The 19,450-nt window shown below is 55.4% G+C and overlaps 1 protein-coding gene across 1 annotated transcript in view; it reads right to left on the reverse strand.

Annotated features, from left to right (window-relative positions):
• Sulf2 (sulfatase 2) overlaps window positions 1-19,450 on the reverse strand; it is a 67,710-nt gene that overhangs the window by 17,881 nt on the left and 30,379 nt on the right. The window contains exon 4 of the mRNA XM_069989954.1: window positions 1,165-1,316. Within this exon, the coding sequence (XP_069846055.1) occupies window positions 1,165-1,316 (152 nt within the window). The remainder of the gene's footprint in view (window positions 1-1,164; window positions 1,317-19,450) is intronic.

The following is a 19,450-nucleotide window of genomic DNA, read 5'->3' on the forward strand; positions in this document are numbered from 1 at the left end:
TCGGTTCTGGCCAGGAGGGAACATCGGCCTGACCGCTTGCTGGGGCGGGGTCCCCACGAGTCTACCTGGGTGGATCTCGGGAGAGATGGAGGCAGAGGTCCACCAAGAGCCACAGGGGAGGGTTACCCCAGCCACACGACTCAGCCTAGGTTCCTAGAGTCCACAGAAGTGTCCTGCCAGGTGTCACTTGTCTGTCCACACGGTGGAATGTGACGCGGAGACAAGCGCTAACTACAGGTGCACATCACACACTGGTGTCCCACGACACAGTGCTGAGCCACAGGAAGGGGCTCTGGTACCCCAGCCACCTCCTTGCATCTGCGCCCACCGGCAGGCAAAGCGGCCCATGGGTGAAGTCAGACAGTGCTCATTTCTAGGAGCCCGTGTAGGTGACTGGGGAAGACAGACACACACGTGTGTGGAGACCAGCAAGCTGTCCTCCTGCGCTACTTGCCTCTGTTGGTCAATCTGCTGTTGGAGGTAGTTGACTATAGCCAGGAGCAAGCGCTCCGGCACCTGCTCAGACAACCACCCCCGCCCTCCAAACATGCCCCATGCCACACTACCCAGCAGCTCCGCTCTGAGCCGGGCATCTGTAACCACAAGTACCTGCGTTCACCTATTCTCTGCAACTCTGTTCAGAATAGCTCCAAACTGGAAACCCCTTGAATGCCTAGTAACAATGAAATGAATGAATGAATGAATGAATGAATGAATGAATGAATGGAAGCGCCTTTCAAGAATCTAACGGTATGTAAAATCCCAATACAAAGTGAGGCACAGGAGCTACCTACAGAGCCAATCCACAGTGCCAGCCGCTGCCGGCAGGGCTTCAGTGGGGGGGATCACACAGGGGACTTCAGGGGTGCTGGTGAGGACACTCTGCTTGTCCCTCTGGGTGCTGGGTACACGTCCTGCTCTGTGTGTGAAAATCTACTTACTTGGCCCCCCTCCTCCACCTGTACTTTCTAGTCAGCTCCAGTGCAGGTTAATGGCCAGATTCTCAGAATAAGGGATTATTTGAGAGATGAAAAAACCAAGCCTCGGAGGGTGTTTGTGGACGGCTTAAGGTCAGGCATTTAAGCAGGTGTCACAGGGGAACCGGAGCCTCAGAGACGGGCCATGACCTGCAGGGCCTCCGGAGCCGGGGAGGGCACAGCTCACCTTGGAGTAGTCGAAGCCGTGTTTCTCCTTCACCCCGTTCCGGCACAGCGAGTAGTTGTAGAAGCGAGAGTTTTTAAGGAGGCCGACCCACGCCTTCCAGCCAGGCGGCACATAGGAGCCGTTGTACTCATTGAGGTATTTCCCGAAGAAGGCTGGAGGGAACAGAACCAGGAGGCCACGTGAGAACACAGAGAGAGAAGGCTTCCTCGGCACGGCCCGCTGAGCTTGGCAGTACTGTGTGCCCGCCGCCCAAAATCACACACACACATGCCAGGGAGCAGGCTGGCTATCAGTGAAGCCACACGCCCCAATTCACCTGTGGTTACATCACAACTGTGGCGCAGGGTAAAGCAAACGAGTGCAAAATTCAGGCATCAGAATAATCGGAAGCATTTGCAACAGAGTCACGAGTCTTAAAAATTTACATCTCAAAACAAGACCTTGACAGGTGCTGGTGGTCCACACCTGTAATCCCAGCTACTCAGGAGGCTGAGATCTGAGGATCGCCGTTCAAGGCCAGCCTGGGCAGGAAAGTCTGTGAGACTCTTATCTCCAATGAACCACTCAGAAAACTGGAAGTGGCTCTGGGGCTCCAAGTGGTAAAGTGCAAGCCTTGAGCGAAAGAGCTCAGAGATACCGCCCAGGTCCTGAGTTCAAGTCCCACGACTGACCAAAAACAAAAAAAGAAACAAGAAAACAAGACCTCAGAAGAAAGATGATTTCCAAGCAGAAATGAGTGAGAATGTCTGTTTTTGCTGTAGTTCCAACAACGGGGATATTAAGCAGACTGAACTTGCACTGACATTCAATTTATGCTGATAGACTATGGCTTGTGACCCTTGTTCATAATGGAAGCCAAAAGTTAAGTCTCAGCCCTAGTGTGTGACAAATAAAAACTTCCCCAGTTCAGGCTGTGGGTGTTGCAGATTCTATGCAGAACAGAACACCCAACATTATCAAGTGTTGGTGGGCACAGGGAGCCCTGGAAGTCCTGCACTACTCAGGGCCGTGTCCCAACAGATCCCCTATGGTGGAGGATGCTGTGGCCACATCTACCAAGCTCAAATGCGTTACTTCTACCCAGTGATTTGCATCTTGGGTTATTTACCTATCACAACAGCGTTTACATGTTCACCCACTGTCAGACGCTCACCGCCACCCATTCAAGCGGAAACAGCCAGAGACAGACACAGCACTCAGACCCAATGTGGGATGGGCCAGAGGCACGTCTGCGCATTTACCTAGTTCCTGCCTTCAGGAACACAGGTGCTTCTCAACAACATAGCGATGCCAGGTACTGCTGTCAGTAACACAGGATACCCCATGTTTTGGTGACCCCGATCATATGAAGTTCACAAATGGGTGGAGGGCATCCATGGTGTTGGAAGGGAGGAGGAGGATGAGTGGGAGGGGCCTGGGGGCTTGCTGGGTGGGTGAAGGTCTTCTACTTCTGGTCTTGTTTTTAGATCCAGTGCGAGTCTACACGAGTCCCCCTCATCTGGCAGTAGTCAACTTCCCCGCTTCGTATGGACAATGCTTACTTAAAATGCAAACCCCGTGTCACAAACAGACAGACAAGGCGGGTGGTCTTGGCAATCCTTTTTTTCTTTCTTTTTTTCTTCTTGTCAGTCGAGGGCTTGAACTCTGGGCCTGGGCACTGTCCTTGAGCTCTTCAGCTCAAGGTGAACATTCTACCACCCGAGCCACAGCACCACTTCCAGTTTTCTGGTGGTTCACTGGAAATAAAAGTCTCATAGACTTTCCTGCCTCGGCTGACTTTGAACCCCGATCCTCAGATCTTAGCCTCCGCAAGGGTTACAGGCGTGAGCCACTGGCGCCCGGCTTGGCGATCCTTTTCTAGGGCAGTGAGCAAGTACCCGCTTCATGATTATGGGCTGTGAAGCCAGGGGAGAGACATGGGGCTATTTGTGAGCCTTCTCCCGCTGACACAGGTCCTCGTCCAGCCCACCCTTTCCCCATAAGGACACGGGGGTCCCGCGTCACTCTGTGGTGACAGGGATTGCACAGGCTTTATGACCAAGGTAAGGAGATTGTGTGCGCTCAGCCCTGCATGTGGTGGCCACAACACCCCGGGGGTGCAGGGACAAGATGACATGGGGAGGTGGGGGGGGAGGAGAGAGGAGGAATGCCACAGGGAGGAGGGTACTGGCCTCCATTGGCCCAGTGGACTGCCGAGAGGCGCTGGGGAGGGCTTTCCTGGAGGCCTGCCTGGCGGCAGGCAGTACCCAGGAGATAAGGCCCCTCAGGAAGAGGAGCCCAGTCCCCCATATCCAGGCCCCACAGGGCCTGCTGGGGGCAGCTGCAGGCGCAGCCGGGGGACAAGGAGCCTCCTGAGTGGGAGGCGGGCGAGGGTAAACAGCCTGGCATCCGGAGGAGGCAGGCCAGTGCTGGGCAGCTGCCAGTATCTCCAACGAGACGGCATTAGGCCGTGGCACCTCATTAACCAGCACTGAGTGGCCCTGGCCGGGTGTTGAGTCACGGACTGAGATCACGGGTGCCGGAGAGGAGCGAACCCACGCGGTGAGGCCACGGCCAGTCACGACACTCCATGTCAGCCAACTCTGCCCGGTCCACTTCTGGCCCTGGCAGAGTGAGGGCCCTAGCAAAGCAGGGGCGTGGGGGGGAGGGCATGGTAACTTCCGGTAGTGTCGCAGCTCTGGGGGCTGGGGGCAGCTAGGGGTGTTGGCCAGGGACTCTGTTAACTGTCCTACAATGCCCCTGGCAACCCTTTGCCACAGAGAACAACCCAGAACGAAATAGCAAAGTGGAGGGCAGTCACTCAGAGCTTCTCTAAAACCACCATCTATCGCGTGGGCCTCCAGCGTGTCTCCTCTCAGTTTAGAACCAGAAAAGGCCCTTAGAGACGGAGCCTGGCCAGAGAAACAAGATCAAATCAACCTACAACTTGCCACAGCCTCCCCTGCTCTGGGAAGCCCTCCCCCACCCCTGCTCCCTCACCTCTGCTCCCCCTCCCACCACACTCCACACAGGTACCCGGCATAACAGGCCAGGTGGTGTCTGTGACAGCGACCCAACTCTGTCTGTCTCCGTGGGAGACAGACCCAGAAGAAACCAAAGGAAGACTGGCACTGGTGGCTCACGCCACACCTACAAGCCTAGCTACTCAGGAGGCTGAGAACTGGAGATCGTAATTTGAAGCCAGCTCCAGCAGGAAAGCCTGTGACTCGTACCTCCAACAAACCACTCAGAAAAAGCCGGAAGTGGTGCTGTGGCTTAAGTGGTAGAGCACTAGCCTTGAGAAAAAGAATCTCAGGGACAGCACGCAGGTCTTGAGTTCAAGTCCTGGGACCAGCACTAAATAAATAAATAAGCAAACAAACAAACCTAATGGAAAACGGTGCCGTTCCAATAAAACTACAAGCTTGTTGGGGGGCGGGGGGGAGGGCTGGTGGCTCTCCCTGATAATCCTGTCTGAGATTTGAGGTCAGGAAGCAGCCCAACTCGCAGATTATCTCCAATTAACCAGCAAAATGGTGGGTGGGTGGCTCAAGTGTTGGAGTGCCAGCTTCGAGGGAAAAAGACAAACAAGAGCTTTAGGCCCTGAGTTCAAGCCCAGGACTGGTGGTACACACACACACATACGTGCATCCATACACACGCACACACATGTACACACACAGAGCGGATGGAGGGCTGAGTGTGGTCCACAGTCCCTGGGTAACTGCTGGTCTGCAGGGACAGGGAAGCTGGCGTGTCAGCCTGCTTTGGGAGGGAGCTGGGTGGGGAAAGCTGGGCTTCCAGGAGTGCCCTGGGGGAGGGCAGATGCTCACTGGCCCACATGGTATGGGAACCGGGAACCACTCCTGATCTTTGTTTATTCCTTGGCCAGCTCAGAACCTCCAGGAGGAAGAATGCGGAAGGTGACCCCTCACCCCACACTTCCCGCCCACCGCCAATCACGTGGCGGCAGTGGTAAAGTTTCTGTTGGACATTGGTTAAGGTCAATGACAGATGGACGTGCCTGGGTGGGTTAGACATCAGTTTGGGGTTTGGGTCACAGAGCCTCACGGTGCCTACAGCTATGACAGCCACCAGCTGCTCCTGGCACGGTGACACTGCGGTCACCCTGGGGCCTCACCTATGACAAAAGATGCCTGGCAGGCAAAAACTACGTGGGTTTGGGTAAGTACAGACTCTGCATGCTCGCTGCTCAAGGATTAAACACGAATGAGGCATTGCTTAGAATGCACACAGCCCTGCCCCATAAAACACCTACTGGATGCCGGAGCCAGGCACGGTGCTGGAAGACCACAAATGAAGATGAAAATGATACAGGTAGTGGTGATGGGGGTGGCGGGCATGAGAACCCCACGGGGGGGGGCGGGGCGGTGGGACGTCACGGGGAAGATCGGATCTCGCTAGTCCTAGAGGCCACCTAAGGACAGGCTTTGGGAAGCAGTCTGGCAGGCACATGCCATGTATGTGCACACATGTGTGCACACGTGTGTGCACAACACACATGCCTGGAACCCCCCCCCCCCCCCCAGAGTTCACATTTCCTAAGCATTTTGCTGGGAACAGGCAGGACCCTAGAATCACCCAGCCATTGGAGAAGTAGGACCTTCACCCCACAGTTGATGGAAGAGAAGGGTCCACGGGACCCCAGTGGGACTGGTCTTGCCCAGACCTTCTAGGTTCTGGCTGGTGATCCGATTCCTGGTCACCTGTCTCTGAAGAGCTGGCCCAGGAGTGGTGGCAGGCTGCAGCGGGGCTGGCAGGAGGGGCATCTCGTGGTGTGGGTGGATGGGGTCCTTCTGCCTTTGGACCCCCATCTGTGACACCCGACGCCATGGCTGTCAGGATCCCGGGCCATCTCCTCCACACGGCCTCCTCCTGTCACCTCTCTCCTCCCTCCAGCCCACCCCTTACAGAACCCAGAGCAAGTTTATTATCTGGGCTGTTCGAGGCCCTAGAAAACCTGCTGTGCTCGGAGGCTTTTAGTGCCAAATTAGATTTTGCTCTCATTTGATTAGATTTCCCCAAGACAGTTTTTAAAATGGTTATTCTGGCACCAGTAAAGATGGGAGAAGCATATTAGCATGGGCCCAGGGGGCAGTGGAGAGGCTGGGAGACAGGGCCAAGAGAATGAGCTAGAATTAGGACCAGGAGGAAAAGTGCAGCCCAGATTGTGGCTGGAGCAGAGGAGCTTGGGCTCCGGGGCTGGGTGGGGTGGGAGGAAGGAGGGCAGGGCTGGGGCCCCCAGACAGGGCTGGGGTGGAGCAGCCTGGCCGCAGATGAGGGTCCGGATGGGGCTTGGAGGGGCCCCTCTGTGAGCAGGTCCCAGCAGAGCCCTGTGGTCTTTTGTTGACTTTTTAAAACACCTGGATCAGACACAGGTGGATGGATTTCAGCCACAGAACCGCAGCCCCTCCCCAGTGCACTTCGGCGTCACCGTGGTGGCCTGCAGCCGTGCCCCCAGCTCTTTGGCGCACAGATCTGTACGGGTGACAGAAGAGGCAGTGGGAGAATGGATAGAGACCACAGTGCGACGCTGCAACCTGAAGGGGGCGGAGCCACAGCAGCCGGCAGGGTTCCTGCTGCTCCCAGAGGCTGCCCGTGACCAGGAAGAGCTAGCTGACAGCGACATAAGTAGAGGAGGAGCATGGTGGAGATGAGAAAGGAGGATCATGGCTGAGAGGAAGTGGCATTCCCCCAAGACTTCCTTCACATCCCAGAGCCTGGAGAAGTCGATATCAAAAGCCAGCCACGTGTCCTGGTGTGCCCCTAGCAGGCCTTTCACTCCTCTTTCAGATCAGGTCGTGCTAAGGAGGACAGGCCTAGCCTCAAATTCACAATCCTCCAGGTTCTGCTTTCTCAGTGCTGGGATTACAGGTTTACCCAACCACGCCAGGCTCCTTCAATCTCTTGGTACCTCCGTCTCTCCATCTGTGATGGAGATAGTGAGTGTCTAATCAAGGTTACTAACACAGCCGTCCCTGGGTATGTCAAAGCCACTGGCTCCAGGACTCTTGGACACAAAAACACATGGATGCCCAAGTCCTTTCAGATAAAATGGCACCGCATTTGCATCTTACCTACAACGTGGTCCTGTATGCTTTAGTCGTGACTGTTACTTAACATAAATACTATGCAAATAGTGCTACAGAGGAAGAATTCTGTACATGTTCCGCACCAAATTTTTTTTCTGAGTTCTCCTGATCTTCGTGTTAAATCTGCAGATGTGGAGGGAAAACTGTCTATGTCTCCTTCTTACAACTGGCACCCAGCAAGCATGTGTCCACCAAGAGGGACAGTCCCATGATCACAAGTGAAGCAGAGGCCCCACACCTGCGCCCCACACCCCACGTGCACCCCTGGTCTGAGATAAATGCTGTCACAATCGCGTTTGTGCCGTGTCTTCCTGTGAGATGCACAGATGGCGATGCCCGGTGCAGGTGGGCACAGGAGGCATCACCTTGGCACCTCCAGAGCCAGAGGCCAGAGGGAAGCAGAGGGAGACCAAGGTCAGCCAGCAAAAGGAACACCTGTTCAAAACTGCAGCAACAGCTCTTCTTCTCCCTGGTGATACAGGGGGCAAGTATCCCCACAGCCTGACTGATCCACCCTGCACGTGCCCCTCCCACAGCCTGATTGCTCCACCCTGCACGTGCCCCTCCCACAGCCTGACTGATCCACCCTGCACGTGCCCCTCCCACAGCCTGACTGCTTATTCCCTGCATGCTGACAGCAGCCCCTTCCGGAGCGCCTGGGTGGAGCCATCAAGCAGGGCTGTTGTAAGGGCATTGGTGACTTTCCACACGCCTTCATCTCACACCTTCTTCATCTTCACATTCAATTCAATTCATATTCAATAACCGATAGACATCAAATACTCAATGATCAGTGAACAACTATGAGAGCTTCTTAGTTCCTGATGTGACTCACCGAATCACACCAGGCTGCCTTGGGGTTGACAATGCATTAATTAAATATCTGGTTTCTGGCAATGCTGGGATTTGAACTCAGGACATCATGCTTGCTAGGCTGCTACTGTGACACTTGAGCTATGTCTCCAGCCCATTTTTGCGTGATTATTTTTCTGAGTAGAGCCCTATCCTTTCCCGTGACCCTCCTACGTCTCCCTCCCACATAGCTGCAATCAAAGCACATGAAGGGTCCAGGGCACCAAAACCTTGTCTGGGCCCAGTGGCCCCAGCCCAGCACCTGCCAGTGGGCAGCAGAGAACAGCAGCCGTGGGACAGTAGGTCAGTGGACCTGGATCAGGGCCTGGGGCATGCTGCACCTCCTCCCAGGCGAGGGCCGGGCAGCTGGGTTTTATCCCAAGTGGTGGTTTCTGTTTCAGCGTGCCCAGGAGGGCACTGCCTGATGGGAAAAGGGCTCAGCCTCTGGACTCGGGCGCAACCAGCGTGAACGGGGCCAGCAGGGCGATCCTGCCTCCTGGGGGACAGTGGGTGAAACTGCAACCGGAAACAGTCACAGCCAGGTGCTGGGAGAGGTGCTGGGATTTCTGGATGCAGGTGCGTGTGCACACGCGTGCATGCGCATGTGTGTGTGTGTGTATACATGCACCCATGCGCACGCACCACACCCTCCAGTATACAGAATGACCCCACACCAGTCAGACGTGTGCCTGGGGACACGCCAGTGCGGTGTATGGTGTCGCACATGGCATGCGGTAACAAACGGGAGGGAGGGAGGGTGCTGGGTGGCTCTGAAGATCTGGGTCTCCCCCGTCAGAGGCCAGAGGCCGGCCCTGCCTCCTCAGCTCACTGGAAAGTGGGAACGGCCACACACAGGCCCCCAGCCAGGCTGGAGGAGGCGCTGCAGGAGCCCTGCACGGTGAAGGCCGCACAATTGAGAGTGCTTGTTAGAAACCAGAGGTGGCCTGGGCCCAGGCCTCTGAGACCCCAGCTCACACAGGTGGGCTACGGGAGCAGCACCAAGCATACACACGGCGTGACCCACATCGGAGAGGGAGCGGAGCCGGTGACAGTAAGTGATGATGGTCAAGGCAGTCTGGAAAGGTCAGCAACAGATGAAATGGGAAATTGCAAGTCTGGCCTGCCCGGCACACGGCTCTGCCTCAGGGAGCCAGAGAAACCAGGCATCTTGCCCTGCCAGGCAGTGTCTGATTCCCCCTCCCGGGGCCTCGGCACACGCGTTGCCGCGATGTGTTCACCATCTGGGCTGTTACTGACTTAATACCCTCTCCTGATCGATTCCTTTGGCATCACCAGGCTCTTCAGCGCAAGTGGCCACCGGCTCCTCACCCAGGCGGGCACACGCCAGGGGCTGCAATGTCTCCTGCCGCCCTCTGACCCCATTCTCCCCCACTGGGCCCGGGGCCCACTCTCTTCAGCCCCAATGGGCCCTTGTCTTTCTAGCTAGACCCACCCGGCTCCTTCCTGCCAGGGCCTGTGCCCTTGCCTCGCTCTCTTGGAAAGGACTCTTCTTCAGGAAGCCTGCACAGGGCTTTACCAGGCATTTATTCGAAGGCTGCCTTGTTGGGTCACAGCTCTAACCATCCCTCTCCCTGCCTTTGTTTCCCTATAGCGTTGATCACTGCTTAGCAAATTTGTCCTCTGTTATTTTCACCATCTACTTCCTCCAACGAGAGGGTCAGCCTGTGATGGCGGGGGCTGTGGGTGCCTCTCGTCCGCCGAGTCCGTGTGTCTGGAAGAGCCCAGTGAACACCAAGCCCTCCATAAACACGCGGGGGTACGTGAGCCATGGAAGACCCCACAGCCACCAGCTTCTGGGAGGCACGAGGGAGCTGCAGGTTCTGGCTGCCCAGTCACCATCTTTCTACCCGGTTTTGGGGGGTGTCTGGTACTGCTCTAGAAGGTAGAGCCACCAGAGGGGCTGGATTGGGGGGTGGTTGGAAGGAGGTCAGACATGCTGACCTCGAGGTATTCATCAGAAGCCTGGAAGAACAAGGCACAGGTAGAAATGTGGGAGTCGTGGTAACATTTCCATGGTGTGGGACTGGAGCAGAGCTCCTGAGGAAGGAGGTGTGCACCTGTAGACAAGGCCTCAGGCAAGGCCTGGACACGGACAATAAAAGCAGCTTCTAGTCCTTAACCTCTAACCAGGGCCCTCTCCAAGGAGGTGTGAAGGCAACACAGCACAAATCCAACTGAAGCAGGAGAGACCAGGGGAAAGCGAAGCCGGTCCACTTACAGCAAATACAGGAGCTACTCATTCATCTACTTCCCTTAAGATTAGGGAACAAAGTGGTTTAGGGAGCAATGAGACCTAGTGCCAATCAAGTGCGATCCCTGCTTCAAACAGAGACAACAGGATGCATTCCTTCCTGAGGGATGCATTTCTCGCCCCATGAATTAACATTTGTCTGACAGGATGTATGCCTTCCTGAGAGAAATGCCCCCACCCCAAATTAAGCAGCCTCCTACCCAAAATGCAGACAACAGGGCACTTTCCTTACCTCAATGATAAGGATCAGTTTCAGGACACACCCGCAGGATGCATTCTTACCTAGAAAGAATGCCCCAAACATCCAGAAACTCAGAGAGTAACACCAGGAGTGATAGAGCAAAGATAAGACACCTATCTTCACGTAACTTTAAAGCCAGAACCCCTGCCGTTACCATATACATACCCCTAGCAGCCAAGGAGCTGAGTGTCTCTTTCTCTCCCTTGGAGAGCATCCACACTCTGTTAGAATGTCCCCCTGCCTTTCTGTTAGTCTGTTTATCTGCTTGCCTGCTTGCTTGCTTACTTGCTCAATAAAGCTCTTCCATAGTGACCAGTCCAGAAAGCATCCCTACTTTTGAAGGAAACTTCACATACCCTCTCCTGCATCCGGTGACACAATGGTATCACACATTCCTTCTATCACCCTCGTCACCAGAATCCCTGAAATACCGTCTAGGCCGGGCCCCTTCACAGGCATGGGAACTACCAGGCCTGTCTGTTACCAAACACTACTGCAAGTTCTTCTGGGTAAAGAACTGTCCCAGCACAGATGGTAAAGTACTCTAAGCATCAGTATAATTAGAGTCCTTTGTAATTCTATATAGTAGTTCTTTTTTTATTTTTATTTTTTTATTTCTTTGTGCTGTTCCTAGGCCTTCAATTCAGGGCCTGGGTGCTATCTATTCAGGGCCTGGGTGCTATCCTTTAACTTTTTTGCTCGGGCTGGTGCTCTACCACTTGAGCCATACCTCCACTTTGTCTTTTTGGTTGATTGGAGATCATCTCCTGGATTTTTTTTGCTGCCTAGGAGAGCTTCAAACTGCAATCCTGGGATCTCAGCCTCCTGAGTAGCTAGTCATTTAGTGTATTTTCTTCTCTCTCCCGTTCTGACCCCATAGGAAGTGGGCATGGCCTTCCAGCTCTCCCACTTCCTGCTGCCTAGCCATGGGACTAGTGGGGAGCCATCCTGGGTAATGGTTCCTCCTAACAAATATTTGCGGGTGTGACACAAAACCAGGTTATAGTCACCTAGTGGGGTTCAGGACACACCCACAGAAAGCCAGGCTGTACATATTTCCAGTCTTACAGCCACAGGGTATCTGGTGACGATCAACCCTACCGGGTTCTTAAGGTCCAGGGTGTGGCTGTGTCCCAATAAAACTTTATTAACAAAAGCAAGAATCAACTCCTATGGGTTGTAGTTTATTGACTCCTACTACATACAGTTAATATTGGCAAAACTGCCCTCATTTTTCATTTCTTTGAAGAAACATTTGAATTGGGGGTGGGGGGAAGGGTACAATTCTCCAATTTAAAAAAGTACCTTGTAATAGAAACAGCATGTGTGGAGTGGAAGTGTAGACCCTTGCTGTCAGCTACCATTTTGCAATGTCCAAATTTGGTCCCAAGGGTTCCGTGCAATACAGAAGTCGAGCTGGCCTAGGACAGGTTCGATCCCGCCCCTGCCACCAGCAGACCATCCCTGTGATCGTTCCTGGTCTGGGCAACAAGAAGCAATCCTACTAACTTAGAAGAGAAGCAGCATTGCTGCAGATTCGAGAACACTATAAATATTAAATGCGAAATGCCACAGGCCTGAAATCTTTTGTTTCTTTGGCAGACAAATTGGCTAAGGAGGCAGGGTTGGGAAGAAATTCAATAAATAACCCAGAGCCCCGCAGCCCAGCGGGCACTTCTGAAGGTCTGTAACAGGATCCTTTTCCCTCTGTCCTGCAAGGTCACCCACCACCAGCTTCTTCTGCTTTTGAGAAGACTTGGTTGCAAGCTGTGCATGCGGTGATAAATCAATGCTGTGGACGTACTGGAGGTGGGAGACAGGATCTTGCTGAGTGGAGACTTGGAGGCACGCCGTGCGGGAAGAGGGGAGCTGAGGGACCCAGAGGGGCCCTTCTATCTGGCCCCCTAACGGGGGCTGCAGCTGGCCTACACATCTGCTTCATTCATCTGCCCAGCACCCAGTCTCCTGGCCTTAGTTCCTGTGCTTTTCCTTGCCTTCAGCCTTCAAAATTCTCTCCAGATTGTTTCCAGATCCTTCCATCTGCACCTGGCCAATCAGATGGTCTCATCTCCTCCAGCCTCTTTGGTTGGACAAGGGAGAAACATGTGATCCTCGCTGAGCCAATGAGTGCCTCCCTCAGGCTTTGCAGCTACTCTGCAAAGAGGCCTCCTTTTCAGCAGGGGTCTCTCACCTTCTGGGCCATGTGGTCCCTGTGAGGGCCGCCCTGCCACCACACCCAGGGGTGGGGGTGCGGGGGGGCGGGGCTCCCTAGGAATAAAGCCAACCCAAAGGAAAGTCTCCAAGAAGCAGACAGACGGAGTTGGGAGCCAGCAGCAAACTTGGCTTCAATCAATTTCGACTCTTTTTTCATGACAGTACTGAAGTTTGAACTCAGGACCTTTGGCCAGGTTAAGCAATACTTTCCCACTGATGTCACACCCCGAGGCCCATCCAGATCGTCGCGGAGTGGCTGTACCTGCCACCGTTTACTGAGGAGTAGCAAGTAAAATAGGATAACTTCAAGAGAGAGAAAAGTCAGAGGACCAAACTGAGTACATGGCAGAGAACAGGGTGGGTTGGGCTGTTCAGGGAAGGGGGGGGTCATGGATCACGGAAGTTCTTAAGCGAGCAGTCGGAGTTACATGCAGAGGCAATGACCTTGGAAGGCTTAAAGAACAGCAGCGAGGCTGGGCTTGTGGTCTCCGTGTTGCCAGGCAGGAAAGGAGACAGGAAATGTGGAGCTCGAGGTGAACAGGCCAGGCCAAGGGCTGTGGGCTCATTTGAAGAGCAGAAAGCAGGCAGTGGAGGGTTTATCCAAGTTCTGTCTTCTGGAAGGCTTGGAAAAATGATGAGCCGCTAGGGAGAAGCAGGGACAAGCAAGTAGCCAGCACGGTGGCTGTTTCCTGACTTGTGGGTGGGTGTTGCCACTGAGACCCACCCAGGCCCCACAGGTCCACTGACTGGTTTCAGCAAGCCCGTGCTGGGCATGCCGAAGCTGAGGATGGCAGGGAGGGCAGCTGCCCGGGCCTGAAACTGAAGCCAGGCCTCAATGCCAGAGTCACCCACCCAGCAGGTGAGGTCCCTCATTCTGGAAAAGTGAACCAGCAGACAGCGGTCTCCTGATGCCAGCTCCAGCGTGAGTGTCGTGCGTCTGCTGTGCCATCGAGATGAGCTCTGTCTTACACTTCTTTCTGCCCCACATCCCTTTTCGATACTGGGGGCTTGAGCGCAAAGCTTAGGCGCTGTCCTTGAGCTTTTTCAGTGGAGGCTGGCTGGCTCTCTACCACTTGAGTCACAGTGCTACTTCTGGCTTTTGGGTGGTTCGTTGGAGATAAGAATCTCATGGACTTTCCCACCTGGGCTGGTTTCAAACCACCACCACCCTCAGATCTCAGCCTCCTGAGAAGCTAGGATTGCAGATGTGAGGTACAGGTACCTGGCATCTGCCCCCTTTTAAGTGTTTTTACCCAGAAGGCTGGGACGGGGGTGGGAAGGAAACTCACCCAGGATTCTCAGAACAATGTCCATGGACATTTGATCATCACCTTGGAGAGGGCCCCACTGAGCTGACTCTGAAGAGTTGCTCTTCCTGCCATCTCACCCATGTCCCTTCTTCTGGGACAAACATTTTGTGAAGTCTCCTGATTATTCTGGCAAGGCAACTGAGTGGTAATGAAAACTACCTCTGCCCACGGCTGCCAGAGCCGGCAGCGTGCTCTAACTGCGCTCTACAAGTACAAGAAGAGGAAAGGCGATATATAACGAAGGAAAATTTCAACGCGAGATTTCGGCGGCACATCCATCAAGGAGACAAGCCCTCGCGTCAGAGGCTGGCGTGGGGAGACGGATTCGGGAGGGCGACAGTTACAAATGGGGCAGGGTGGGCGGCGGCATTTGCAATTCAAATGCCTCGGATGTCACTGCAGCAAGAAACAGGGCTTTTCAGAGATAAAGAACAACTCTTGGGGAAGTTTGTTATGTGATTATAATATTCCTTCCATTCCTGAGAAATTCTGGGTATATATAAACCGTCGAACCCTTCCATATTTATATGCAAAAGACTTAGGTTCAAGGCGCAGCTAAAAATAAACACGCGAAAAATGTTGGAAAAGACTAAAACCTCGTGGGCTCTGCAGAGCAAGCTGTGCACATCCACCTCAAGCCCACAACCCGCATGACCATCAGAAACACACTCGTGGATATTAACCCACAGGGGGCGCCATCCGCCCCCTCCAGGCTAGGAAAAAGAAAACTTGTAAACTGTTTGCCTAGGTCTAGCTCACGCTGTGAGTATGCCTGGTGTTTAGTTCCTTGTTTTTTATTTTAGTTTGATTTGAACTCAGAGCCTGAGCACTGTCCATTAGGGTTTTTGTTGTGGTTGTTGTTGTTGTTGTTCAAGGCTAGCGCTCTACCACTTGAGCCACAGTTCCACTTGTGGCTTTTGGCTGGTTAACTGGAGATAAGGTTCTTACTGACTCCTGCCTAGGCTGGCTTCAAACCAAGATCCTCAGATCTCAGCTTCTGGAGTAGCTAGGTTCACAGGTGTGAGCCACCAGCTCCAGGCTTGCTCCTTCTTCTTTTTTTTTTTTTTTGGGGGGGGGTCCGGTTGTGGGGCCTGAGTGCTGTCCCTCAGCTCTTCAGCTCAAGGCTAGTGCTCTTGAGCCACAGCGCCACTTCGGGCTTTTTTCTTTTTGCTTATGTGGTGCTGAGGAATCGAACCCAGGGTCTCAGGCATGCAAGGCAAGCACTCTACCACTGAGCCACCTTCCCAGCCCCAAGTACTTCCTTCTTCTTGTCTTAAAGCAGAGCTCAAACTCCACCTTTGAGGCCTAGCCCCCTGCCCCGCTAGCCCACACAGCTGATTCACACTCTTGCTCCGGTCCCCCTCGGCATCCAGCTTTGGCAGCCCCCGGTTCATGGGGGAACAGAGACAGGCTTCTCCTCGGCCTGGGGGGGAGGCAGGGAGGAGGGTGCTGGGACCCCTTGCCCCTGCGCCTCTCCTCGCCTCCAGTCCCGCTGCATAGGTGGAACCACACAGCCTGCTGTGAGCTGGCTCTAACTGGAGGGGCAGGGTGGATGGTGGTGGCTGAGGGCATGGGTGAGCAGATCGACCTGGTAGAACGAAGCCAGCCACGGCCAGCACTCGGCAGGAGGGTGGCCGGTGGGCCCTGTGCCCTCGATGGCCATGCGATGGCCTCGGCTGGACCGCAGGCTTCACTGTCTCCGCGGAGGTGGACTGGGCTGAGCTATGAACCCTGCTCCCCACCCAGGTTCACACTCAGGCCTTCACGCTGGGGTCTGGAACCTCACCCCGGGGGCTGGGCCCTCACCCCAGGGACTGGGACGTCACCAACAGTGGCTTGTGTGAAGGTGAGTCACACCACACCAGGAACAAGAGCATGAGAAGGCAGAAGCGATGGCTGGAGCAACACGGCCACTAGCCAAGGACAGCTGGGCACCCGGCAGAGGCGGGGGGGGGGGGGGGATTCTCCCTAGAGCCTGGGGACTTCGGGTAGATTTCCAGCTTGTGTGGTATGGAAGGTGGACATCTCTTGTTTGTAGGCACTCAGTGAGTCTACTTGGTGCACCCAGTCTGGAAACTGACCGCCACCAGGGACAAGGGCTTCCTCTCCCATCCAGGGCCCCCCTCTCCTTCCAGGTCTGGGGATGCCAGCCACGCCACCGCCACTGGGTAACTCCCACCGATGTGGCCACAGTGTTGTACAGAGGAGAAAGCAAGACTGAGGGAGCCAGGGAGCGAGCCTCGCTTTCTGGCCCCTGTGCTTGGCTTGTTTTGAAACCCGAAGGTGCTGGAGCCCGGGAGCAGGCATCAGAGATGAAGGACATCGAGCTGAGGATGTGATGGGTGAGAAACACAGAGGGAAAAACCCAGCCCTGGCCTCTGGTCGCCGCCCTGGCCAGCTGGGTCCCTGGCGGGGCTGTGGGCCTCTAGCTGAGGCTCAGACCTCCATGGGAGGGGGAGGCCAGGCCCCGGGTACAGGGAGGGCCAGGAAGCCCCTGCCACCAAGAAGCTCACCTTCCAGGGTAGACAGGGACATCCTGTCACACCACCAGGCCACAGCAGTGGTGGGTGGACAAGGGGCAGCTGGGCCGAGGGAAAAAGGGAACTGTGTATGCACTGTGCGTGCCCTGTGTACTCGAAGGGAGAGGAAGAGAGCCGGGAGTCACAGCAGGACGGAAGCCAAGGGGCCAGAGAAGGCTGCCATTGTAAAGGCAGGGACAGCTGGGCCAGGGGCCCAGAGAGGGCGGCCGGGCATCTGTGAGGCCCCTCTTCTCTGTGAACAGCAGGGGGGAGGAAGAAGAGAGGCCAGGGTGGGCAGGGGGTGACGGGGAGGAAGGAGGAAGGTGAAGGGATGGCGTGGCTGCAGGCCCTGGATGGAGGGCGCATCCATCTGCTCTGAGCACCTGCTATGGGGTGAGCACCTTGGAGAGACACGGAGCTGGCAATCTAGAAGTGACACCACCATGCACAGCCATGGCAGCCACATCCAGGAAGTAAGACCAGGACAAGGGGCACAGGAAGGGGACCCGGATCATAGACAAACCCATAAATGCATATTAAAGGACATCAAGCACCTGACAGGAAAAGAAAGCAAGTAAGGAGACAGAGTGGGCACGGAGAAAGTCAAGGAAGGCTTTTGGGAGGAGGCACCGGGTGGATGGGGTGGAGGCGAGCAGACCATGCATGCGATGGGGAGGGAAGGGTAAGTGCAAAGGCCCTGAGGTGGGTGCCAGTCTCCTGGGAGATCCCTGAGCCTTCTGATGAAATCATAGCACTCTCATTCGATGACTTGTTGAGTGCACTTGCAGCTGGGTTGCTGCGCTTGGATTGCAGTCAGTCTACGGTCCCTGAGCATCCACCACGAGCAAGCAGAGCAGCCAAGGGACACCCTTGCCTCGGGCTCACACGGCACCACAGTCTCCCCAGAGCGGAGGGCACCCAGCCAGAGCGGAATTGCTGAATGGGACAAGGCATGCATTTTCAGCACACTGTCCTAGCAGGTGCAGGGGCTCATTTGCATCTATGCAAAGCCAGAGTTCCCCGCATGCATCCGGTGTGGCGGGCCTGCTGGTGTCTGCTCTGGTGAGTGGGGCGGCTGGCTGAGCACCTGAGAGGCTCAGTGCGTGCTCTTGGGTTTGCCTCCACCCCCAGCTCACTGGCCGAGGCGGCCAGAGTGATGCCGTATCCCTGGGAGAATGGCTGTCATATCGCGCTCCCCACATGCTGCCCGGGAGCCGGCCACTACTGTACCCCCCGTCTGGCTTTGTGACATCCAGGAGCTCGGTGACATTGTTAGCCATGTCCGGGCAACCAAGGACAGCTCACACAGGCAGGCGGTGGCAGAGCTGGGACGCACATCTTCACAGCCCATGCCGAGATGCCTTGTGCAGAGTTTGGAGGTCTCGTCGCGGGACCCCTGCACCACAGTGGCTAGGGGCCCATCCACGCACAGCCAAGCAGGGACTACAGAGATGGGCAGAAGCAATCATTCCTGGGCCCAGCCACCTGGCCTCTTTTGGTCGGGGCTGCCGCCGGATTGCGACCCAGCCTGTCCCTTCTCCGTCCCCCTGCACCTCCCATGACACCCTGGCCTCCAATCACCCGTTAGCCTGGCCTGGCAGAGGTCAGAAACCAAGGGGGCTGCTGGGGCTGGGGCTCAGGTGGTAAAGTGTGTGCCTAGCAAAGACAAGGCTCTGGGTTCAAGCCCCAGCCGAAAGAAATCGAGTCACGTGTCTATAGAACAGACAGCTGAACAGCCCAAGCAAGGTGCAGGCCTCCCCGCACCTCCCCCCGCACCCCCCAGCCCACGCCGTTCTGCAGTGGGATGAGCATGTGGGTCTCCTGGTGGGGTCTCACCCTGCCTCGGTCCCCCTATCCAAACACACACTCCACATACATGCATCTCCCCAGATGGCTCGACCATCTGAGCCACCGCATCAACACCTAGACCATGATGTCAGCATCTGAGCCACCGCATCAACACCTAGACCATGATGTCAGCATCTGAGCCACGGTATCTGCTTTCACCCACTGCCTTGGCTCTATTCATTTTAATTCAAGCGAGTCCAATTGATGGGAGTCTGGAGGACTTTGCACCGGGCTGGACTGCCTCCACGGGACATTGTGGAGCCCAGGGAACCTGCAAAGAGCCACACTCCCTGGATGCTGGGGGTCACTGCCCGCAGGTGACGCTGGCCGGGCCAGTGGGGACAAAGGTCACTTCCATGCTCAATGATGCCTTCCAGATTACAACCACTAGAGCGGAAGTCCCGCCTCTCCTCCTCTCCACCCCTAGCCTTAATGTTCTGGCACCTTCCTTCATGCTGAAAGTCCAAGTCAACCAAAGTCCTCGTCACTTACTAAGAAGACACAACTTGCGGCTGGGTGGCTGGCCTGGGATCCAGTTCCTACTTCCAATAGAATTCCTCTTCTTCTATTTTAAATCACTACTGATGGCAAACCGTCTTGTCCTCATTTTCTGCACTCAAAAATAAACACAGAGCCGGGCGCTGGTAGATCATGCCTGTAAACTTAGCTACTCAGGAGACTGGGATCTGAGGATCACGGTTTGAAGCCAGCCGGGACAGAAAAGTCCCCGCGTGACTCTTATCCTCATCTAATCACTCAAAAGCCCGAAGTGGCGCTGTGGCTCAAGTGGTAGAGCACTAGCCTTGAGCACCAAGAGGTTCGGGGACGGTGCCCAGGCCCCGAGTTCAAGCCCCACTATCGACAACCACCACGAGAGTAAATCAACATGGGGCTTGGAGGGCCCGTATAGCCCGGATGACGCCGGTACCCCTGCCTCC

This window comes from Dipodomys merriami, unplaced genomic scaffold (genome assembly GCF_024711535.1).
Source record: "Dipodomys merriami isolate MVZ:Mamm:240054 unplaced genomic scaffold, mDipMer1.0.p SCAF_39, whole genome shotgun sequence".
NCBI lineage: Eukaryota > Metazoa > Chordata > Mammalia > Rodentia > Heteromyidae > Dipodomys > Dipodomys merriami.